The 24,301-nt window shown below is 36.8% G+C and overlaps 1 protein-coding gene across 2 annotated transcripts in view; it reads left to right on the top strand.

Moving 5' to 3' along the window:
• Positions 1-24,301, top strand: part of FERMT2 (FERM domain containing kindlin 2) — a 99,810-nt gene that overhangs the window by 49,847 nt on the left and 25,662 nt on the right. For both annotated transcript variants that reach the window (XM_049897808.1, XM_049897807.1), the window contains exons 4-6: positions 12,967-13,101; positions 21,938-22,163; positions 22,260-22,362. In XM_049897808.1, coding sequence (XP_049753765.1) covers positions 12,967-13,101; positions 21,938-22,163; positions 22,260-22,362 — 464 coding nt within the window. The remainder of the gene's footprint in view (positions 1-12,966; positions 13,102-21,937; positions 22,164-22,259; positions 22,363-24,301) is intronic.

Here is a 24,301-nt window from a genome sequence, read left to right as displayed (position 1 = left end):
CAGTTATTTTGTAGTTGTTCCTAAATTTGGGTTTGTCTGTTTTCTCATGATTAGACTGAAGTTGTGAATGTATGGTACGTGTACCACAGAGGTGAAGTGCCCTTGTCATCACATCACATCAGGTGTACACCATATCAGTGTTGCTTGTCACTGGTGATGTTGGTCATGATCACTTGGTAAAGGTAGTGTCTTCCACGTTTCTCCACTGTAAAGTTAGTATTTTTTCCTTTTTAACAGTCCATTTCTTAAAAGTGTGTCATTAACAAGACTGCCAGCATTCAAAAGGAAGGGAATGAAGTTCCACTTCTCGGAGAAAGGAGTATCAAAGAATTCATCTACATATGTTAAAACTAACACAATAGTTAATAAATATTTTGGTAGAGATACTTTGGGGCTATGCAAATATTGTTTTTAAGTTTCACCTACTAATTTTAGCATAATCACCTTGCCTGCAGCGGTTATTGCTGTGGTGTTCTAATGGTGCTTTTTTTTTTTTTTTTTTTAATAGTTCTCTTATTCTTTCTACATATATTATTTGGAATCCTTTTACAAAGACAGACTTACTCAAATTGGTGTTCTTTTGGTTTAATCCAGTACTATCATTTTTATCATTATTTTGTTGTTCACATTGTTCTAGCTTTGGCCATTGGGCGCACTTTCAGATTGGCTTCTGAGTCATTTGACACGCCCCCATCTTTCCTCCTTTCTGTCTTTCTAAATTTATTTTATTTTACTTCATACAACTGGTTTTGAACATATTTTAAAATGTGATGGGACATACCAGCTAAAAATGTCATGGGACAATTGATGAGGACTGAACTCATATTATTAGGTTGTAATACAAGAGTGATAGTAACCAAAGCTGGGAAAATGAACGGATGAATGAGCTCTCAGGGGATATTTGTGAGTAGCATCAACTGTTTTAAAATCTAACAGAAAAAAACAGAAGCATCCTGGAAAATCATTCGATTAGAATGGTAAAGAATAGTTTTTATTCATTCCTTTCTTTAAATATTTATTTTGAAATAATTTCAAACTTAAAAATTACAGAACTCTTTTTTTTATGTATACCTTTTACCCAGATTCACCAGTTTTGACATTTTGCCACGTTGTTTTATTCTCTCAGTGCATGTATAATTTCTTTTCTGAACATTTGAAAGCAGATTAATTATGCTCTTTTACGCGTTAATAACGTAGTGTATATTTTCTAAGATTAAAGATACTTTCTTACCTAACCATAGTTACCAAATTGAGAAAATACAACATTGATAAAAGTAGTATATGACACTTAACATCCATGCTCCAGTTTTGACGTTTGCACCATCAACGCCCTTTATAGCATTTTCCTTCCAGTACGGGATCTTGGATTTTGTTGTCCGTTCTCTCTGGTGCCCCCCATAGTAACTCACGCTTTCTTTGTCCTTCTTGGCATTGACATTTTTGAAGAGTACAAACTAGTTCGTTTTTATTTTTTAATAGACTATTGCTCATTTATGTTTGTTTCCTTGTGATTAGATTTAGGTAATACATCCATAGCCAGAATATTATGTAAATAACGTTATGTCCATCTCAGGGAATCACATATACAGTGTTCACCTGCCTGTCACTGGTGATGTTATTTGTCATTATCTGGTCAAGGCAAAGCTTGGTTTTTTTCACTGTAGGGTTACTCTTTTCCCCCTTGCAAATTAATAGGCAATCTGTGTGGAGAAATTGAAGACAACATATATATTCTGCTCCTCTGCAAATTCACCTTCTCCAGTTTGTTTTGTTTTTGATATTACTGACATTAGAAATTGTTGCCCCATCAGGTATCTTCTGTAGATGTTGTCTCAGTTTATATTAATATCAAAGATGTTATATGTTGCCTTTTAAAAAATAATAATAATAATCTATACACTACCACAGGCTTGATTAAAAGTGTGTATTGGGCAGAGACGAGGGAAAGATGTCATCAGTGTGTTTGTTTTAGGCCCTCAGCCAGCATGGCCTTTTACATTGTTGGTCAGCTATTAAAGGTGCTTGAAAACCCCAACAAGAAGGGGATGGCTTCTAAGAAGGAAGTAACTTGAACATTTTGACTGTTGGTGCTGTAGACTATTAATTGCAAAAACTGAGGGGAAAACAGTTAAATTATGTTTTGTGTATTCATGTATCTTTTTAAGATTTAAGATAGCTGAAAAGATGTGGAAGGAAGATCTGGACAAAGGATACTTAAATAATGAGTATACTTTCTACTCTTTAGCTGATTTTTTTTTTCCCATGCTCATACATACATGCACACATACAACAGTCTTTTGGGATTATAAATTGGTAAAACCTTCTTGGGCTATTTGGCAGTATTTATCAAAACTTAAAATGTGTTTACCATCCTTTGACACACGGTTCCATTTCTAGAATAACTAATAGGACAAATTCAGAGATGAAGATAGCAGGCTGGTTTAGGTTGTGGACAAACTAAGATCCAAAATTAGCCCAGTGTCTGTTTTTGTAAATAAAGTTTTATTGGAACACAGCTATGCTCATTCACTTCCATGGTGTCTGTGTCTGTTTTTATGCTAGAACCGCCAATGTTGAGTAGTTGCAACAGAGACTGTATGGCCTACAAAGCCTAAAATATTTACCATCTGCCCCTTTACACAAAAAGTTGTCAAAAAACTGGAAACAAATGGCCTTCAGTGGAGCATTATGCTTTGTCCGTTATTGTATCTTTTAAAGGTGATTGTGCAGAGTTTTGGAACTTGAAAGGTGTGTATGACACACGGAGTGAAAAACTTAAGTTCCATGAAGGCAGTGATTAGGTCCGTGTGGTTCACAATAGCATATCCTCAGAACTAGCATAAAGTACAGGGCACTCAGTAAGTTCTCAACATACCAACTACTAGGTATAGTACCTAATGTATGTAGTGTCTTGCTTACGTTAAAATATATTTGCATAGGGATAATAACAGGCTATCCTCAGTAGCTATTCATTTAATTTCTAGTGCTCTTTTTTATTTCCACTACTTTATTCTTTTGAAATTGATTTTATTTAAAAAAAAAAAACTCAGCATGTAATGTTTTTATGAAAAGAAAGCTATTTTCCATTTGGGGAGCAAAAACATTTAGCTTTTGATACTCAGGTCACAACCATGTCCTTCCATCTTCGTATTCTCAGTCTAGGACGTGACCTTATTAAAAATTAAATTGAATAAAAGAAACATGTAAATAAAGATTAATTTCCTATCGTTGGAATTGTATATATGAAAATAGTAATTTATTACAGAATGTTCAGGGGCTTTCTGTTTCATTGGGCGGTTAAATTAGATTTCCTCTAAACAGTTTTACAGTTGTTAAGGGCCTGTGAATTACCATCAGTAATGGGTGGGAGTTTACATAATATTCTAATAGGTTGTAAGGCTGAAAGTCTTGCTTGCAGAAGAGAATTTTAATGAGTGGTAATTTTATTTGTACATATGTTAAAAAGCAGGGACTAAGACACTTGAACGAAATTGTGCAAAACAAAAGAGGTTGAGCTTTACTGATCAGACATGTCTAACTTGAAGGAGTAAGTACTGAGGGCACAGGTTTCAGAAATCCAGGTGGTTTGTACAATTCAGGTGACCAGAGAGTTTGGTGATTGACAATAGGTGAGAGTTCAAGTAGGTATTTAACATGTGGGAATAGATAGATGCCTTAGTCAGCTGGCAGCACTACAGGGAAGTTGCCTTATCTGGGAGCAGGTTCTGTGCTGCAGTCTGCTTAGTATCGTGGAGAATTCAGGGGTAGGGTGGGGGTGGATATCACAGTCCCATCTGCACAGCAGGGGTCGTAAGACAGGTTCACCATTTGTAGAAAACCAGAAAGACTCTCAGGCATGAAGCTCCACTTACTAGAAATAATGATTCAAGTTGGAGCTTAATTACAGAAATAAACTCCTAATTGGCCTTAAATAATAATTCTAAACTCTTAAATTAAATATAATGCTAGGCTTTTATTACACTGTTCTTATTGCTATTAATTATTCTTTGGAAACATGATAAAAATGTTTTCTGTATTAGGAAAATGGAAAGGCAAGATTGGCCAGCTGGCCTACTGCCCTTTTTTTATGGCTCATTAACTAAGAATGACTTTTACATTTTTAAATGGTTAAAAATCAAAAGAAAAGTAGTATTTTGTGACATGTGAAAATGATCTGAAATTCATATTCCAGTGTCCATAAGTATAATTCTATTGGAACACAGCTGTGCTCGTTCACTTACATGTCGTGTATAGTTGCTTTCATACCATAGCAGCAGATTTGAATAGACTGGCAAATTCTGAAATATTTACTATCTGGCCCATTGCAGAAAGTTTGCCAACCTGAATTTAGTTATTGGGAGACGCTACTCTAGTGGTGTGTTTTCTTTTCACTGCTAGAAATTGAACACTGAAGTGATGGTATATTTGGTTAGTCTTTCCAGGAATAATTGTTTTTTCTGTTAACTATTTTAGGTTACTTAATATTCAAGCCAGGCAATTGACTGTTTCCCCAAATTACAGTGAACTCACTTGAGTACTGGTCACCGTGATTAAACTCTCCTGTGTTGTCTACTCTTCTGGCTCTTGCTCACTGTAAGAGCAATAGAATTAGAACTCAGAAAGAAAGGTGAGGAAATTTCCAATACTACCAAAACATATTGTTAGCCAAGATTGTCAAGGAATGTGAAGAGTAAGCTAGCTCCTGAAAAAGGACAGTGATGCAAGACAGGCAGAATGCAACTTTTTTTTTTTTAAAGGGAAGTAACTGATTTTGCTAAATAATGACAAATTTCCTTGGTTTGTTTGTTTTTGGTAAAAATTATCTTGGTTTTCTTTTATAATAAATTTAAAAAATGCTTCTGTGTAATGATTAAATAAGGTTTTAATTGAAGTTTCCTTTTTCCTTTTCCTTTTTGAAAGAAACACATTTGTTGGCAAAGCATGCCAGATTCTTTTATGTATCATGTATTCTAGCATGCAAGCTTGGCAAATGAAGAACTTTATAAAAGGAAACGGAATTTTTTTTTCTCCCAAAGTTTAATTGATACAGATGGCTATAAAAGAACACATTCTTTACTGAAGACTAGTACCATTCCATGTCAGTAGAACATGTAATTTGGATCTTTCTGATAGTGGCATTAGACACATATACTAATTAATTAACATTTTTCCTATCTCTGTCCTACCCTTGTGAAGAAGACTCTGTATTTGGTAAAAATAGAGAAACATGGCGGTGGTAGTGGAACAGAACTCCGATTAACTGAAGCTTAGTATGTTTTTACTTTTTTAATTATAAAAGTAATTTGATTTAGATAAGTTGTATCTAAGAACTTTAATACAAAAGGTTTGTTTTCCAAGTAACAGTAAAGATTTATTTTTCTATAAAGATGAAAAGGAAACGGAGAATCACTTAAACCACTTTTTGGGCTTTCTATCTATCCTGTCTCTACCCCTAAGGGAGAGATTATACTTTCTCTTGATTCTAAAAAATTGCTTAAAGTTTGTTACTTTCTTCCCAAACTATTTCTCTCCATATACGTTTAGCCCTTTATTAGTTAGTAGTGCTTTTGGCTACAGAAATCCACATTTAGCAGTAGCTTAAAAAAAAAAAAAATTTTTTTTTTTTTTTAAACAAATAAGGAAACCCTGGTGGCATAGTGGTTAAGTGCTACGGCTGCTAACCAAAGAGGTCGGCAGTTTGAATCTGCCAGGCGCTCCTTGGATGCTCTATGGGGCAGTTCTACTCTGTCCTGTAGGGTCGCTATGAGTTGGAATCGACTCGACAGCAGTGGGTTTGGTTTTTTGGTTTTAAACAAATAAGAACTTAGTTTTTCACATAAGAAGAAGGTATGTGAGAAACCTTGAAAAAGTGGTTACAGGAATTCGGTTATTCAGTTGTGTCTCCAAGGACAGACTCTTTCAATCGTTTAGTTCCCCACCCTCAGCATGTTGGCTTGGCTTTATGTTTATAAAATGGCTCCTAGAACCTCAGGCATATAGCTGTATCCAGGAGGCAAAGGAGCTACTGAGTTCTTCTCTCATACCTGTGTCTTACCACTAAAGCAAAACTTAACTCAAAGCTCCCCTCACATCTTATTGGCCCACCTTGGATCATATGGCCATCCCTAGCTGCAAGGACAACTGAGAAAACATGGATATTTATTTAACTCATCCAATTTCCTTATACTGGAGGCAAACAAAGGAGAAGTTTGAGAAATGGCTGGTGAATTAGCCTGCCAGCAGATATGCCACAGCTACTTTCGTAAATGTCTAGTTAATCAAACTGAGTGAAAGGCTCAGTGATATTTTGCATAAGATTACCTAGGGGCTTAATGGAAACCCTGGTGGCATAGTGGTTAAAGTGGTACGGCTGTTAACCAAGAGGTCAGCAGTTCAAATCTGCCAGGCATTCCTTGGAAACTCTATGGGGCAGTTCTAGTCTGTCCTATAGGGTCACTATGGGTCGGAATCGACTGGATGGCAGTGGGTTTAGGGGCTTAATAGGCTATGTTTTTTAATTTTACTTATATTTTGGTCAGGTTTATTGAATAGGTGTAATTTAAGGTAAAGTCATTTTAAGGGTAGAATTCAGTGAGTTTTGACAAATGCGTATAGTCATGTAACAATCACCAGAATCATGATATACAACAGTTGCATCATCCTAAAAAGTTTTCTCTTGCCTCTTTGCAAGGTAGTCCTGTTTCCCCTCCCAGCACCTGGCAACCTCTGATCTGCCTTCTTTCACTCTAGTTTTTGCCTTTTCTAAAATGTGTACGGCTTCTTTTACTTAGCAAAATGCTTCTGACATTCATCCAAGGTTATTGTATCAATTCGTTTCATTTTATTGCTAAGTATGTTGTCTGGATATACCACCATATATTTTATTTATTTGCCAGTTGAAGGGCATTTGGGTTCTTTCCAGTTTTTGGCTGTTGTGAATAAAGCTTCTGTGACCATTCACTTACAGGTCTTTGAGTAAACCTAGTTTTCATTTGTGTTGGATGAATACCTATGAGTTGGATTCCTGGGATGTGGTAAATGGGTGTTTAACTTTGTAAGAAATAGCCAGATTGCTTTCCTAAGTGGTTGTACCATTTTGCATTCTGACCAGCATTACTTGAGAGTTCCCTTTGCTTCCGTGTCCTTTCCACTGTTTTATTTTTAGCTTTTTTAGTGGATGTGTAGTAGTATCTCCTTGTGGTTTCAGTTTGTATTGCCTAATGACTAGTGATGTTGAGCATCTTTTCAGGTGCTTATTTGCCAGCCATGTTTCTTCTTTGGTGAAGTATCTGTTCAAATCCTTTGCCCTTTTTTCTTTTAATTGGGTTGATTGTCATATTATAGAAGGCCCTCCATACCTGCAGATTCAACCAACCGTGGATCGAAAATATTCGGGGCGGGGGGGGAAGATTCCAAAAAGAAAAACTTGAATTTGCCGTGCACCAAGCACTACCGTGATTCCATGTGAATGAAGTGATGTGTGGGCATACCCTGTTGTAGCCTCCCACCATTTCACAGATCCTCAGTCTCTCTTTCCAGCGCTCGTTGTTTGAGCATTGTTCACCTGCTGTCTCCTTCGTTTGACACTTGCATGCACCCTTATTATGCAAAATGGCTCCTAAAAAGCTATGAAGCAGTCAGAGCAATCCTGCAGAGGCTAAAGTGTGAGGAGGTTGAGGCAAGCGAGAGAGGAAGGTGTTTAAGGCTAGTACAGGAGGCTGGCTACCTGTGTAAAGTGCTGCAGGCTCCAGAACTTCAAGATCATGGGATAATCAGCATCACTGATGGCCCAGGCAGCATCAGTGTTCCTAGGAGAGCTCAAAAAATTCCTAGAAAGAAGGGCTACCTTCTAGAACAGGTCTTCAGTTGTGATGAAACAACTATTTACGTAGCATTTACATTGTATTAAGATATTAGAAGTAATCTAGAGATGATTTAAAGTATACAGGAAGATGTGCATAGGTTATATGCAAATACAAAAAACCGCCAAGCCCGTTGCTGTTGAGTCAATTGCAGCACATAGCAACCCTATAGGACAGGGTAGAACTGCCCCTTACAGTTTCCAGGGAGCGCCTGGTGGTTTCAAACTGCTGATGTTTTGGTTAGCGCTGTAGCTCGTAACCACTATGCCACCAGGGTGTCCATATGTAAATAGTACACCATTTTATACAAGGGCTTGAGCATTCAGGAATTTTGGTATTAGTAGGGGTTCCCAGTTGGCTCTAGTACCCCACCCCTCACAGATACCAAGCAATTCTCAAGAACACATCTATTTAAGAACTACTTCATATACTTATGCCTGAATGTTATCAGTATTCACTCTTCTAATTGTATTAATAGCTGGTTTGGGGGCTGGGCAGGAAATGACTTATGAACAAAAATCTCTAAGTATGAATCATGTAGTGAGGTGATTCTCAAGCTGTGGGGGACATACCAGATCTATTTGGTAGGCTTGTTCAAATTATACATGCTTGCTTTCCCTTCTCCCACTAAATGTGAATTGTGAGTTGTGACAGAAGCACGTCGTATCTGTCAGCTGTGGTTCATTTTTATGTTCTTCTGTACTTTTTGGATTTTTCACAGTGTACATGATTTACTTTGGGGGTTGAATGGGTGAAGAGAGAGGTTATGATCACCATCCTGCTCCCATTTAATGCTGAAACAGTATATATACTGATTATTCAGAGGCTTGAAGTTCTCTAATGCCTCCTTTTCTCCCAGTATGGCTTAGCCGTGTGGCATTTAAAACTGAAGGGACACTGAGAATTGAAAGTGCAACTCATACATTAGCTCTCTTGTATGTTAAATCTTGTTCCTTTTAAAAGTGGTCTAGGAAATGATTCAATTCTGTTAATTAAATGTATAGTTCAAAGGCTTTTTTTTTTTTTTTTGGAGTTTCTGCATCTACATAATTGTAACAGTGTGACAGAGTATTCCTAATAGTAATGCTCAGCCAACAGACAGACAAAAATCATTAAAAATGAGCAAGGATAGAAATATCAATGGTTAAAAACCTCTGAGAAAATATATAACATCACTACTAATAAAAATGTAAAGTAAGACAAGGAGATAAGAAAAATAATGTTTTTCAAATGAGCAAAGTTTTAAAAAGAAATAGCACATGTGCCTATCTTGCTCCACTTTTACTGGCACAAAAGTGGAGCAAGACGGCTCCATTCTGAAAGTTAGAAAATATGACTTAAAATTATTATAGCTTTTGATCCAGTAAATTCCACCCCAGTGAATTTCTAAGGAAATAAAATATGGAAAAAAAGTACATATACAGATGTTTGTAGAACCACTGTTCATGATGAGCTCAATATACTGGAAGAACGGTTAAATTATATTTACCAGCAGAATATTATGCTTATTTACATAGTCATATTCCATTCTACAAAAACAAATTTTAGATGATTCCACTATTTATACTTTTTTGTCATTTCCAAATTTCTACCATGATTGTATTTTTTTTTATAATTTGAGGAAAGTATTAATACGTAATACTGATAAAGCACTTATTTTATGCCAGGCTGTATTCAAAGAAATTTCTGCATGTCAATCATTTGATATTCACAACAGCCTCCTAAGGTGCTGTTGTTTTCCTCATTTTACAGATAGGAAATATAGGCTGAATAAGTAGCCCAAAGTCACATAGTTAGTAAATGGTGGAGCTGGGATTTTTGAATCCAGGTAGTTTGGCTTACTTAAATTGTGCCTCATCAGCTTTACAGCAGTAGGGTTGGTCTTAATTTCAGGTCACCTACAAATACTGTAACTTCAGGTTATAATACTAGGTTGAATCTAGTAGTTGTTGTGGGCTCCTGAAGGTACAGACTGCTACGTGTTATATTTTGCTCCAGTAATTTAGCAATCTGTGGCATTACAAGGTATACAGTAACTTGCATTTTGTTGCCTTTTCTGTTCGTAATGTGACGTATGGCGTGAAGACGGCATCTGACCTCCACGAACTTTACAAGGAGAATCAATAGCCCAAGGCTCTTTCCTATGAGACAGAGGTCAGACATACCTCCTCTCTCTGCCATCTTTACCGGTTCTCATACCAACTGTCCCTCCCATGGCACTCTCTACTTCTCTGCTGGGTTCAGTAATAACTCACAGACCATACTCACAGTTATGAGGTTTATTAGGGAAGTAACAGGTTACAGCTCAAGTTTAGGAACACTGAGGATACGGTTCTTCTATCAGGGCAGCCTCTTCTTAGCCATGCCGGCAGGCACACCTCCCTCTGGTCCCTGGACCTCTGCCCTGCTCAGGTGAGTATTTACAAAGCTCGTTTAAGCTCTGCCGACAAGTGTCCTGAGGCACCCCACTCCGTCAGTAAGCCTCGGCCCTAAGGCATTCAGCTCAAGTTCCCAAAGGCACCCTACTCTTTCAGCAAGCCTCCTGCTCAAAGGCACGCAGCTTTCTTGCTCCTGAGCCGGGAACCCCACCGCGCTTCTGCCACCTTCAGTGTTACAGTTCTCTCTTTCTGCCTCCTGGTTCCGGAGCCATAGCACCACAGCCACCAAACATTATGATATATAGACAGTTTCTCCTTTCTGCTGATTTTTTTTTTCTTGGCTCTCTCTCTCATCACACTCTTTGTTTAATCAGCTTTATTGTGATATAATTGATGTACCATAAAATGCACCCACTTAAAAGTGCACAGTTTGATGAGTTCTGACAAATGTTCAGACCTTTGAAACCACCATGATCAGGATGTGGAATGTTTACTTCCATCACCCTTCAAACTTCTACTCCAGACAACTATTGACCTGCTTTTTTGTCTCTATAAATTAGCATTTTCTGGAATTTATATTCATGGATTCGTTCAGTACAGTATATACTCTTTTCTGGCTTCTTCCACTTAGTATAATGATTATGAGATTCATCCTGCTACTGCATGTATCAGTAGTTTGTTTGTTTTTGCTGTTGAATAGTATTCCATTCCACCACTTAACCGTCGGTTTGTCTTGTCATACTGTGGTGGCTTACATGATTCTGTGATGCTGGAAGCTCTGTCACTGGAATCTCAAATACCAGCAAGGTCACCAACGGTAGATAGGTTTCAGCAGAGCTTACAGACTGACTAGGAAGAAAAGACCTAGGCAGTGAAAACTATGAATGCCTGTGGACTATTGTCTGATACAGTGCTGGAAGATAGCACAGGGCCAGGCAATGTTCTGTTCTGTTCTATTATACATAAGGTCACCATAACTTGGAGTAAACTTGAGGGCAACTAACAGCAGTCTTCCATTGTGTGAGTTCTGTTGATATGAAAATATTGCATTTTATTTATCCATATGGGTTGTTTCCAGTTTTGGCTTTTTGAATAAAGCGATTATAAACATACTTTTTATTTTTCTTGAATAAATATTCAAGAATATTTATTGAGTAGAATATCTGGGTCGTATTTTTATGGCAGGTATATGTTTAACTTTATAAGAAATTGTCAAACTTTTTCAAAAAATTGTGCCATTTTACATTCCTACCAGATGGATATGAGAGTACCAGTTCTTCCACATTTTCACCAACGCTTGGTATTTTAATTTTAGTCACACTGATACCATGTAAAGCTGTATCATCGTGGTTTTAATTTGCATCTCCTCAGTGACTAATCATGTTGAGGATCATTTCATGTGCTTCTTGGCCATTCTTATATGTTCTTTTGTGAAGTGCCTGTCCAAACCTTTAGCCCATTTTTCTTCTTACTGTTGCGTTTTTAAGAGTTCTGTATATATTCTGGATACGTTTGTCGTATATACATATATGTATTATGAATATTTTATTACACGGTTTGGCTTTCTCAGTAGTATATTTCAAAGCGCAGATTTTTTATTTTTTAAAAAGAAAATTTTTATGGTTCTTTTTGTGACTTATCTAGGAAATATTTGTCTACTTATGTTTTCTAGAAGTTTTGTAGTTTTTGCTGTTACATTTACATCTATGATCCATTTAGTGTTACTTTTTGCATATTTTAGGTAAGGGCTAATGCTCTTTTCACATACAAATCGGTAATTGTTCTAGAACTGTTGAAAATAAGTGACCACTTCTATCTAGAGGTCTATTTTGGGGCCCTGTTTTCTGTTCCGTTGATACATATGTCTGTCATTTAGCCAGTAACCATACTGTCTTCATTGCTGTTACTTTATGTCTTAAAATCAGGTAGTGTAAATCCTCTAACTTTGGTCTTCTTAATTTTTTTTTTCACTGTTCTTGGGGTATTCTCAGTTCTTTATACATCTTAAAATCAGCTTGTCATTTTCTACCAAAAAAGTAGTTCGAATTTTGACTGGGACTCTATTGAATCTTTACTTCAATTTGAGGAGAATTGATATCTTAACAATATTGAGTCTTGGAAATTCACAAACATGGTATGTAATACATATATAAAATATATAACGTAATGTAATATATATCTATTTAAGCCTTCTCTGGTTTCTTTTGCTGCTTTCCTTTTAATCATTTTACTTCTTACCATACTCCTTACATGAAGACAAAGAGGATATACACAAACACAGAAACCTGTAGTCATTCCATAGGAGACAGAAAAATTTGAATCATTTAAAATTTTGAGCTTTGACAGTGATGTGAAAGTATTACCATTACCTTTACCGCATGTATCATGTAGCTCTCCTGACACACAGAATGAGTGAGGGGTGCCGTATACTGTAAAACTTAATTTCTTTCTTAACTGTTTTAGGTAAAAAAAAAAATAATAAAAATAAGGATTCTAATATTTTCTTTTGTCACCCCAGCAGATGGTTATCTCTCTGCACTTTGAAGTCGTTGTATTATATAGTTATAACTTTTGCGTGGCATCAAAACAGAAAACAAAAGCACGTGTACACAGAAGGAAATTCTAGATTCTTATCTGAAAATAGATCAATAGATTTACCAAGTGTAAAGTGTTTCCATTTTCCTCTGTTCTAGTAAAATAAGCTTTTTTTTTTTAAATCTTAACAGATATCAGACACCCTGAAGAACTTTCTCTCTTGAAAAAACCCAGAGATCCAACAAAGAAAAAAAAGAAAAAGCTAGATGACCAGTCTGAAGATGAGGCACTTGAATTAGAGGGACCTCTTATCACTCCTGGATCAGGTGAGACTTTGACTAAACAAGAACTCAGTGTGAGAAAGACGAGCTAGGTGCCTGTGTCTTCTTGATAGCTGGGTAAATAGATCACTGAGGTCATGAGAATGGTACAAGTTTAAAAAAAAATTCCGTAGCATCTTTTTTTTTCAATCATCAAGTCACTGTCAGTGTCACCAGTATCTATCATGTGCAGATTCTCATGTCAAGTGTTAATAGTTGTACCAACAATAATGAAGGCTAGTTCTCTGCTGAGGAAAAAGAGTCAAAAAAGGAACAGTACCTTAACTGGGCTTAGTTCTTTGCTTTGCAGAAATTGAACAATTTTAAGTATTTAGTTCCTTTTTTCTGTGTTCTGTGAAAACCACTACTATTTAGTTTAATGTGTTCTTATTCTGTCAGGTTACTTTTTAAAACCTTCTCTGTGCTTTGTACATGCTGCTGCCTTTGCCTCTCTACCTTCTTTTCCTCTAAGAATTGCTCCTGTAATAATTGTAAGCTCCCTGCACGAAGGGACTGTCTTTTTACCTCTTTATTATCAGAATCTAACTTAGCATTTAGCATTTGACGCGGATGTAGGAGATACCTTGTTGGGTAGCTAGATGACTGGTTAAGTTATGTAGTTCAGTTAGTCCTAGACCATACAGTACAGTTTCCTATGCTTCCATCAGCTACCCAGAATTGGCTACACATTTATAAATTCATTTCTTAGGGTGGGTCCCTCAGCAAATACCTAATTTTTACTGATTTAGTTCATTCCTGGCTTTATAAGCTCTTTGGTGGTGGATGTAATAGCACTTACATAGTACTTAAGGTATGCCCAGAACTATTCCATGTACTTTTACCCATGGCAACTCATTTAATTCTCACAACAACCTTTTGAAGAGTAGTTCCACATTTTAAGAATGAAGAAGTTATGGCACAATAAGCTTAGGAACTTCTAAGGACAAAGACCTTGTAACTTTTCTGTACTTAGTCATGTACTGATTGCATTTTGGAAGATGGAAAGAAAAAAAACTCAGGGCCATCAAGTCAATTCTGACTCACACTGACCCTATAGGACAGGGTAGAACTGCCGTATAGTGTTTCCTAGGCCGTAAATCTTTATGGAAGCAGACTGGCACGTCTTTTCCCTGTGGGATGGCTGGTGGGTTTGAACCACTGGCCTTTCAGTTAGCAGCCGAGTGTTTAACTGTACCACAGGTTCCTTACAAGAAATAAAACAGTCCCTATTCTTAAGTAATTTATACCAGTTGCTATTGAATTAATTCTGACTTAGGGCAACATCACGTGTTTCAAAATAGAACTGTATTCAATGGCTGTGATCCTTTGGAATTAGGTTGCCAAGGCTTTTTTCTAAGGTGCCTCTGGGTATATTTGAACCACCAACCGTTTGGTTAGTAGCCAAGTACGTAACCGTTTATGCTGCCCACGGACTCCTAAGTAATTTGCAGGCTACTTGATAGAGTAGTTATCATATTTAAGAGGGATTACAGAAATGCCAAATGAACATTGTAGAAAATAAGGTTTAAAAAATTCAGAAAATAAAATGATTAATCCCAAATAGGTTATATTCATTTTTATGGACTGAAGAAGTAGGTTTGTAAATTAAGCTTTTAAGTTCTGGTAGATAGGATTTTGATGGGAAGAAAAGGCAATCTAAACAGAAAGAATCATACTGACAAAGAATGTCCTGGCCCCAAAACAGAAAAAAAGTACAAGGCACGCGTATAGACCATTTGAGACAATTCATGGGGGGAAGACCTACAAGGTAGTTTGGAACCAAATTGGAGAGTTTTTATTGACAGGCTTAGGAATTTAGACTAGTTCATTGTAGAGCCATTGGTTTCTGAGCATATTACAAAATGAACAAATCATTATTTTAGGAAGAATGTGACATTTGCTTCCAGTCAATAAATGTGAAAGAAGGAATGAGGGGAAAGGTTGGGAACAGTGGTAAAAGCCTACAGACTGAGCAGGAGGTAAAAGAACATGCTTATCCTTAGGATAACATTAGTTTTGAATTTGATTCAGACATGAGTTTCTACTTATAAAGGCATTGGACAGTATACACAATCCGTGCTTTCAGTTATTTTATAGTTTAAATGAAAACTCATTTAATTCTCAGAACTACATATAAAAGTATATTTATAGGATGATTTTGTTTGATTGTAATCAGACAGGATTCATGTTAGAATTGCAAAGAAGAGAGATTTTATACAGTGCTTTAAGGGAAGGCAGTGTGGAGATTAAGAAGTTGATGACTTAAGATGAAGGTCAAATATCTTTTGGACTAACAGGGTTTTTGTTTGTTTTTAAATTGAGGTTTTACATACAATGAAGTAAAGAAATTTTAAATTACAGATGGATGAATCTTTACATATACATACACATCATTGTACCTACCCAGGTCATGATGTAGCATGACATGTCCCTCTATCTTGTCCCACAAATATAACCACTTCTTGCCTCTATCACCACAGATTAGTGCTGCCTGTTTTTGAAACTCATATGACTGGAGCCATAAACTATGTACTTGTCTTCTGTCTGAAGTGATTGTATTTTGAGTGAGAGAACTAAAAATAGATTTTAGTTGTCTATATCCAAGCAGTTTAATGAAAAGAAAAAAAAAATTGAGGCATTCCAACAAATTCATATGAAATGCTAAATCTTAAAAAGTATACCAAACAACACTCAATACATGGAAGGTCAGCTCAATTGGACTGGACCAAAAGCAAAGAAGTTTCCGGGATAAAATGAATGCTTCAAAGGTCAGCGGAGCAAGGGCGGGGGTTTGGGAACCATGGTTTAAGGGGACTTCTAAGTCAATTGGCAAAATAAGTCTATTATGAAAACATTCTGCATCCCACTTTGAAATGTGGTGTCTGGGGTCTTAAATGCTAACAAGCAGCCATCTAAGATGCATCAATTGGTCTCAACCCACCTGGAGCAAAGGAGAATGAAGAACACCAAGGTCACACGACAACTAAGAGCCCAAGAGACAGAAAGGGCCACATGAACCAGAGACTTACATCATCCTGAGACCAGAAGAACTAGGTGGTGCCTGGCCACAATGGATGACTGCCCTGACAGGGAGCACGATAGAGAACCCCTGAGGGAGCAGGAGATCAGTGGGATGCAGACCCCAAATTCTCATAAAAAGACCATACTTAATGGTCTGACTGAGACTAGAGGAATCTCGGCGGTCATGGTCCCCAAACCTTCTGTTGGCCCAGGACAGGAACCATTCCCGAAGACAACTCATCAGACATGAAAGGGACTGGACAGTGGGTAGGAGAGAGATGCTCATGAAGAGTGAGCTAATTATATCAGGTGGACACTTGAGATTGTGTTGGCATCTCCTGTCTGGAGGGGGCATGGGAGGATAGAGAGAGTTGGAAGCTGGCAAAATTGTCACGAAAGGAGAGACTGGAAGGGCTGACTCATTAGGGGGAGAGCAAGTGGGAGTACGGAGTAAGATGTATATAAACTTATATGTGACAGACTGACTTGATTTGTAAACATTCACTTGAAGCTCAATAAAAGTTAATAAAAAAAAAAAAAGTATACCAAGATAGTGATATATGGAAGACTGATGATCTGTAGGGAAAAAGTCCACTGAGTGCCATATACAAGTAAAAACTAACAATTTTTAAAAGAAATATTAGCTATCTACTTTTATAATGTGTTAGCACTCTAGTCATTTATTGGACCAAATACTGGAAAATAAGCTCAGTTCTATATTGTGTCCATAATAAATAGCAACAGGTCCTCTATCTCCATACATGATGTCTTTGAGATGATAGACACCATGCTCAGTGTTTTACAGATATTCCTACTGTAGGCTCTTTTACTGTAGGCTCTTGGTAAGGATTAAATACTATCTTCATTTTGCTAATGAGGAAACAGTTTCCCTAGCCTCCTACATTGCTGCTTGAACTGTGGACATACCAGTTGTGAGCATGTGATTCTGCTATTTAAAGATACAGTAGAAACTGTTTTTTGCAACCAAAAGGGACAGTTTTTGGTTGGGTTTTTGACAAAGTCAGATAAAGCAGAGAATATGAAAAGGTATATTCATATCTTAAACAGTTTATCTTGAAAGCATAAATATACATTTGTCAGCAGCTTCATATAGGGCTAATGGCCTTTTCTCTTAGTATGGGCCTGCTGGTTGGAGTTTTGAATCTTTCTCACATAAACCACATCTGTAGTCCATGTTCTTTGATTTCCAGTTCAGGTGTCTTTAAAGTTGAGTGAAAGTTCAGAGCCTTTGTGAAGCAATCTGAGTACAGAGTCTAAAATCTAGAGATGTTTTCCATCCCTTACTTCTCCTTCCTTTTTAATTCTTGGACAACAACTAATTCAACATGTTATTTTAGCTACTGTTCATCACATTTTCAGAATCTTCAACTTTAGCTATCGCAGGAGCTACAACTTTCCTTTTGTATTTATGGTTCTCACGTCAGTTAAATTACAGTAACAAATAAAACTGACATAAACGGTAGGTTTACAATTATTTACCAGTTGGAAATTTTAAGGTGTTGTGATGGTTTTTATAGAGGGACTGTTGAGGTGAATGGGAACCCTGGTGGCGAAGTGGTTAAGAGGTATGGCTGCTAACCAAAAGGTCGGCAGTTCGAATCCACCAGCCACTCCATGGAAACCCTTTGAGGCAGTTCTACTCTGTCCTGTAGGGTTGCCGTGAGTCGGAATCAGCTCAACGGTAACGGGTTTGGTTTTGGTTTGGTATTGAGGTGAATAGATAAAACAGATGTCTGTGAAGTGATTAAAAGGGCTTTTGCTGCACTTCATATGGTGCTCAATGATAGTGTAGTTTATAGCTATTTAAGAGATTTTTCAAGGATAATTTTGATTGTGTCCTGCGTTATACGTTGCCTTTAGAAGCTAACCTCTACTTTAGGCACTAACTCGCGCCTTTGTGATGGTTCCATCTTTGTGCTATTCCTGAACGGCCCGAGCACTCCCTCCCAAGAAGCAACTTTTCTTGACTGCTATGTAAAATTATGTTGTATAAATTTGGAGTACATTTTACCAGTACCCTTTATATGTGCTTATATACATATGTGGGAATATATTGCATGTCTAGTTTTTTTTTTTTAATACATAAGATCTTAATATATATTGTATATTGTCCTGTAACTTGCTTTTTTTACTGAACAATGTTTTGGTGATCTTTCTGTGTCAGAACATAGAGACCTCCCTACCAAAAAAAGCAAACTCCCTGCTGTTGACTCAGTGATCCTGAAGGACAGAGTAGAACTGCCCTTAGGGTTTCCAAGGCTGTAAATCTTTATGGAAGCAGACTGCTACATCTTTCTCCTGCGGAGTGAGTGGCTGGTAGGTTTGAGCTACTGACCTTTTGGTTAGCGGTCAAGCACTTTTAACCACTGAGCCACCAGGGCTCCTGAGGTTTCCCTAGTTCTTATAAATGGCTTCAGAGTTTTCCATACAGGAAAAGTATCTTTACCTGTTTCTCTACGTAGGTGGTGTCTAATATTTCTGTCTACTACAAAGCTTCTGTGGTTTTACACTCCCATCAACGTTATATGAAAATGTTCCTTTCGTACATTCTTCCCAGTATTGAATGTTTTAGATCTTTCAGTATTTTTATTATTCTTATACTTATGTTTTCATTTACCTGTAGTTTGTTTTTATGAATGGTATAAGATAGGTATTTTGATGGAAAATTTTTTTAAATGTGTTGCTTTAGTGTATTCTCTTATAGAAAGGATATGTATGAGAGTACAGTTTATAATAACTGAGTTATCAGGTACACTTTACTGTGTTAAAATATATCCATACTCAGGTGCAACTAGGGTTTTTAAGACCTTTTTACTGGTTGGTGCTACAGTTTTTTTTTTGCAAACAATTCAATATGTAGAATGGCGCAAAACTCTTTATTTCCCCTTTTTTTGGTTTCTTGGTCGTCCTTCCGTGTAGTTCAGCAATCTTTTTTTGTTGCCAGGTAAACTAAATACTGGCATTCCCCGCTTTCTGAAAGTTTGTTTTACACCACTTCACTTTTAGTAAAGACTTAGGAAAGCACCTATTTTTGTTTATCAAAAGAAATCTGAAGAGGATATTTGCTTTTAAGAAAAGAGGTGAAAAGCAGAGATAGCCTTTAGCATTTGTTTTGCAGCGCGCTGAGTGTGAGGGGTATCACCAAGCTCCTTCCCTGGAGACTAACTTTACCTGCTCACTCAGCATCTCAGTTTTTATTATATGTTGGCATTATTTTAGGTTTTATGGTGTGGTGGATAAGAGCCCTGCTGCTAACTAAAAGGTCAGCAGTTCGAATCCACCAGCTCCTTGGAAACACTGTGGGATAGTTCTACTCTGTCCGATTGGGTCCCTGTGAATTAGAACTGACTTCATGGCAATGAGTTAAATTAGTGGTAATTGCGTCTTGTCTTTACGCCATTTTGGCTTATGAAAGATTTCATAGGAATGCTGTAGCAGCAAAAACCTGTATGCTACTTCACTTTATCCCTTCTGCTTCAAATCTGTTTTAAATTTTAAATTGTAAACCGTGCTAGTTGGGGTTGATACCCAACTGAGATTTAAAAGGAATTTAAAATACACGTACCCTCTGACCCAGCAATGCTGCTAGAATTGGGAAATAAGTACAAAAAATGTTTATTGACACACTGTAATGGCAACAGTAACGTCGGTAACAAAACTCTAAACAAATAATTGCACACCAATTGGGAATAAGTAAGGATACATGGGAGGCAGTTTGTGTAGCTGCAGCCCATATGCCTGATTAATAGGTTGGCTCTGCAACTTACTAGCTCTTGACCCTTTGGACAAGTTATTTAGCTGCTCTGTGCTTCATTTTTCTCAACCAAGATGAGAATAATAGGGTTGTTGGGAACATTTGATGAGTTAGTACCATGTAGTGCTGAACAAGAACAAATTAGAACTGTGAAATGATAATATGCAAAATGTAGACAGACTGTACACACTGTGTAAAAGTTCAGAGGGAAGAGATTTGGGTGGGTGGCTGATTCCAGTAAATATGTGATTTAGGAGAACATGTTTTTTGTTTGTTCTAGAAACTTTATAAAGAAAATTGTCAGTTTTCACTCTAAATAGTAATTTCATTACACTAGGAACAAATCTTCCATATTCTGGCATTCTTAATAAAAAGATTTATTTAGTAGATCTTTGAAATAAATAATTAGAAGATTCTGCCACTGCATGATAAAAGTTAATGAGTTTCCACATGTTATCTACATGTGTACTCTCTTTTGCAGAATTATTTTTTGCCCAGCTGAGCTGTAGTAATGTTTTCAGCCCTTTTAGTAGGTCTGGGTGCCCAGTTAACCCTTTCACAAAGGTGCCACACAGGTGTAGTAAGTTTGAAAAATATCAGTCTAGTTTCAGGTTCCAGCTTTTAAACAAAGTCATGAATAAATATCCCAGTATTCCTTTATTCTTTTTTAAATCCTATAAAAGGAGAGTTCACAATATTCCTTACTGCCTGGTGAACAGTGTTACATTCTACAAGTTCTTTCAGTACTAGCATTGGAAGAACACATATTAGAGACATAAATCAGATAGTCTGTGGCCAAGAAGAGGTCGCTTTTTTTGTTCTAGCATGGCAACTACAGAAATCTTTAGCATTAACTACCACTTTTTCACAGATAATTCTCTTATCACATGAGAAAAAAGAAATACAGAGGAATAGAGGGGTTCCTAAGCATATTCCTAAAATTCAGTAAGAGAATAAGCTATTCTCTTTCCATCATCCATTAACATGTTCTACCTATTACATGCTTTTTTTTTTTAATTATGACTAAAGGACAAAATATCAACAGAGTTAGGACGGGGGGGCGCTAAGTGCTTTTACTTAATAACTGTCATTTTGAACTTTTTAAAAAGTCTGAATTAAACCCAATCTCTTTAATTGTAATTTAAACAAAGGAGGCTGCATCATCAGACTAATTGAACAAATTTTTACTTATATATGATCTCTGCTGTATGCCCAGCACTGTCATACTGAGCTATTGGAAGATAAATAAGACAATACCCATTCTTCATGAGATTAATTGTAAAATGTACCTTTCTTAGCCTCTTTCTGTATTTGTAAACCTGACAGAACCAGTTTAGCTACTCACTGAGAAAACAGGATTGTTCTCTTGGTTCATGTGAGTTTATTCAGTTACGTTGAACTGTCTTAAACAGTGTGGACTTCAAAGGGTGATAAATGTTGTGGACATGTTTGTCAGTAGGGGCTAGACCAGAGTCCAGTGAACTGGACAAAGTTGTTGTAGCTTGCGAGGTTGTTCTTTAGTCGTAAACCCACTTGATGTACTTCAGTTTATGATTCACAATTAGGAAACTTTTTTTTCTTTTTCTCACGTTTCCTTTCATTTTCATTCTTTTGTTGCTGTCCTCTATTGTTGCCTTTCCTTTACCTTCTGAATTCCTTTCTTTCCTTTCCTATAGGCACTGATGTTCTTTACATTGGCCCTCTGAAAGGTGAGCCTTGCCACAATTAAAAACAAAGTGTTGGTCTGTCTACTTCAGCTATATCCTTAACTTACCTCCTAATTCTCTTGAACTGATTTTTTTCCCCAGAATTTCCACCAGCCTAATTCTGTTCTTAATGGTATGTTATTACGTGTTCTAATGTTATATACATAGATTTATGTTAATTTTACATGTTTTCGAGACAGGTAGAATAATGTACTAAGCTTTCTTTCCAGAACGAAGCTTGTGTTTCACAATGTGCTTTATATATCATTAGAGCATTTATTATTGAAAACTAAGATTCTGTACTTCGTGCTTACTACCTGTTTTTCATGTTACTTATTAGGAAGTATATATTCAAGCCCAGGACTCTATAGTAAAACCATGACCCCCACTTACGATGCTAATGATGGAAGTCCCTTGTCACCAACCTCTGCTTGGTTTGGTGACAGTGCTTTGTCAGAAGGCAATCCCGGTATACTTGCCGTCAGTCAACCAATCACATCACCAGAAATCTTGGCCAAAATGTTCAAGCCTCAAGCTCTTCTCGATAAAGCAAAAATCAACCAAGGGTAAGTTTTAAAATATACGTTTGAAGAATTTCTGTATCTGACTAGAGATAGAAGTATTGTATTAACTCTATCTTTCACTGTTGTTAATTTAACCAGGTGGCTTGATTCATCAAGATCTCTCATGGAACAAGATGTGAAGGAAAATGAGGCCTTGCTGCTCCGATTCAAGTATTACAGCTTTTTTGATTTGAATCCCAAGGTACCGAGGGTTTAGAGGGATTTTGTTTCTTTCCTTTTTTTGGTTTGTTGATTTGTTCAGTTTATGTGGATATTTGTTTCTGGAAGTTAGTGGGTAAGGAATTATTTTTATATAGCAAGTCTTGAATAACATTAAAAACCCAAAGCTTTAAGGCAGAGGTGTTAGTAATTTACATAAGTCCATTGTTTAAACTTTTTTTTTAAGATTTTTTTTTTACTTTATTTTTTGTGTTTTAAAGGTACTATTGGACCACTGGTGGCACAGTGATTAAGAGCTACAGCTACTAACCAGAAGGTTGGCAGTTCAAATCCACCAGCTGCTCCTTATAAACCCATGGGGGTACTTCTGGTCTGCCCTGTAGGGTTACTATGAGTCGGAATGGACTCAACAGCAACAGTTTTTGGGGTTTTTTTTTGTGTGTGTGTACTAAAAAATTAGTAAAGTTAGTTTTTTGTACACCTTGTTTCAATTGTACTTTAGGTTAATTTTTTTTTCCTGAACGATTACCTTTTTCACTTACTTTCATATTTCTATTTATATTTCATATTCATATTTCTATTTCATATTTCTAATTATATACCAAAAGATCTTGGTATAAAAAATTTTTAATCACATGTTTTTAAGGTTTACATTTCTCTCTATGTAATAAGCAGCCTTTGTTTGGGATATGTTTTCACTGTTTGGCATCATCTGTGCTTTGCTTTTCTGATAAAATTGGAATTTGCTATTAGAGATCTGAATTTTTTCCCCCAGAAAAGACTTGGCACAGAGGGTTAGATCCTTTTCTTCCCTATCATCCTGGGGAAAACACTTCTCTTGGGTCCCCTCTTACCAATTTACAATGTTTTAGTATGTGATTAATTCTTTATAAAAGAGTAATGTCTATGTAATAGAACTGTAAAAATATTTTTACTCTACTTTAAGGTAATATCATATCCAATTTTAGTAAAACCCAAAGCAGTTTTAGGAACAAAGTTATATTTGGGGAGAGGTGGCATGTATTTTGTCAACATCCTAAGAAAGTATTTTAATAAAGATGTTACTGTTCTTTATTAAAGGAGCCTTTGTGGCACAGTGGTTAAAGCAGTCGACTGCTAACTGAAAGGCTGGCAGTTAGAAACTACCAGCAGCTCCACGGGAGAAAGATGTGGCAGTCTGCTTCCGTAGAGATTTACAGCCTTGGAAACCCTGTGGGGTTACTATGAGTCAGAATCAACTCGAAAGCGGTGGGTTTGGTTTGGCTGGTTCTTAAATGGATAAATCCATAAGTAAATTATTTTCCACAAAGTATAAAATAAACATACTCTCTATTTTGGGTACTTAAAATGATAGCTTATTTCTAAGACCTGCTGCTTTGTTTGGGTAAGCTTTTCCACAGTGAGCAAGATGTTACCAAACACACTTGAATCACTCTCTGATCACATCATTTTAGTATGGCCCGATGCAATAAGCATACTGAAAAGCACTCAATAGTACTTTAACGCCTTCAAGTTAGATTTTTTGCGTTGTTGTTAGTTGCCCTCAAGTTGGTTCCAACCCATAGCGACCATATGTACAACAGAACGGAATACTGCCTGGTCCTGAGCCATCCTCATAATCATTGCTATGTTTGAGCCATTGTTGCAGCCACTATGTCAGTCCATCTCACTGAGGGTCTTCCTCTTTTTTGTTGACTCTCTCCTTAACCAAGCGTGATGTCCTTCTCCAGGGAATGGTCCCTCCTGATGCCATTTCCAAAGTACGTGAGATGAAGTCTCACCATTCTTTGTTCTAAGGAGCATTCTGGCTATACTTCCTCCAGGACAGACTTGTTTGTTCTAGCAGTCCATGGTATATTCAGTATTCTTTAACAACACCATAATTCAAATGCATCGCTTCTCCTTTGATCATCCTTATTCATTGGCGAATTTTTGCATGCATACAAAGCAATTGAAAATAC

Source organism: Elephas maximus, chromosome 10 (assembly GCF_024166365.1).
Source record: "Elephas maximus indicus isolate mEleMax1 chromosome 10, mEleMax1 primary haplotype, whole genome shotgun sequence".
NCBI lineage: Eukaryota > Metazoa > Chordata > Mammalia > Proboscidea > Elephantidae > Elephas > Elephas maximus.
This window is presented reverse-complemented; position numbering and strand designations above follow the sequence as displayed.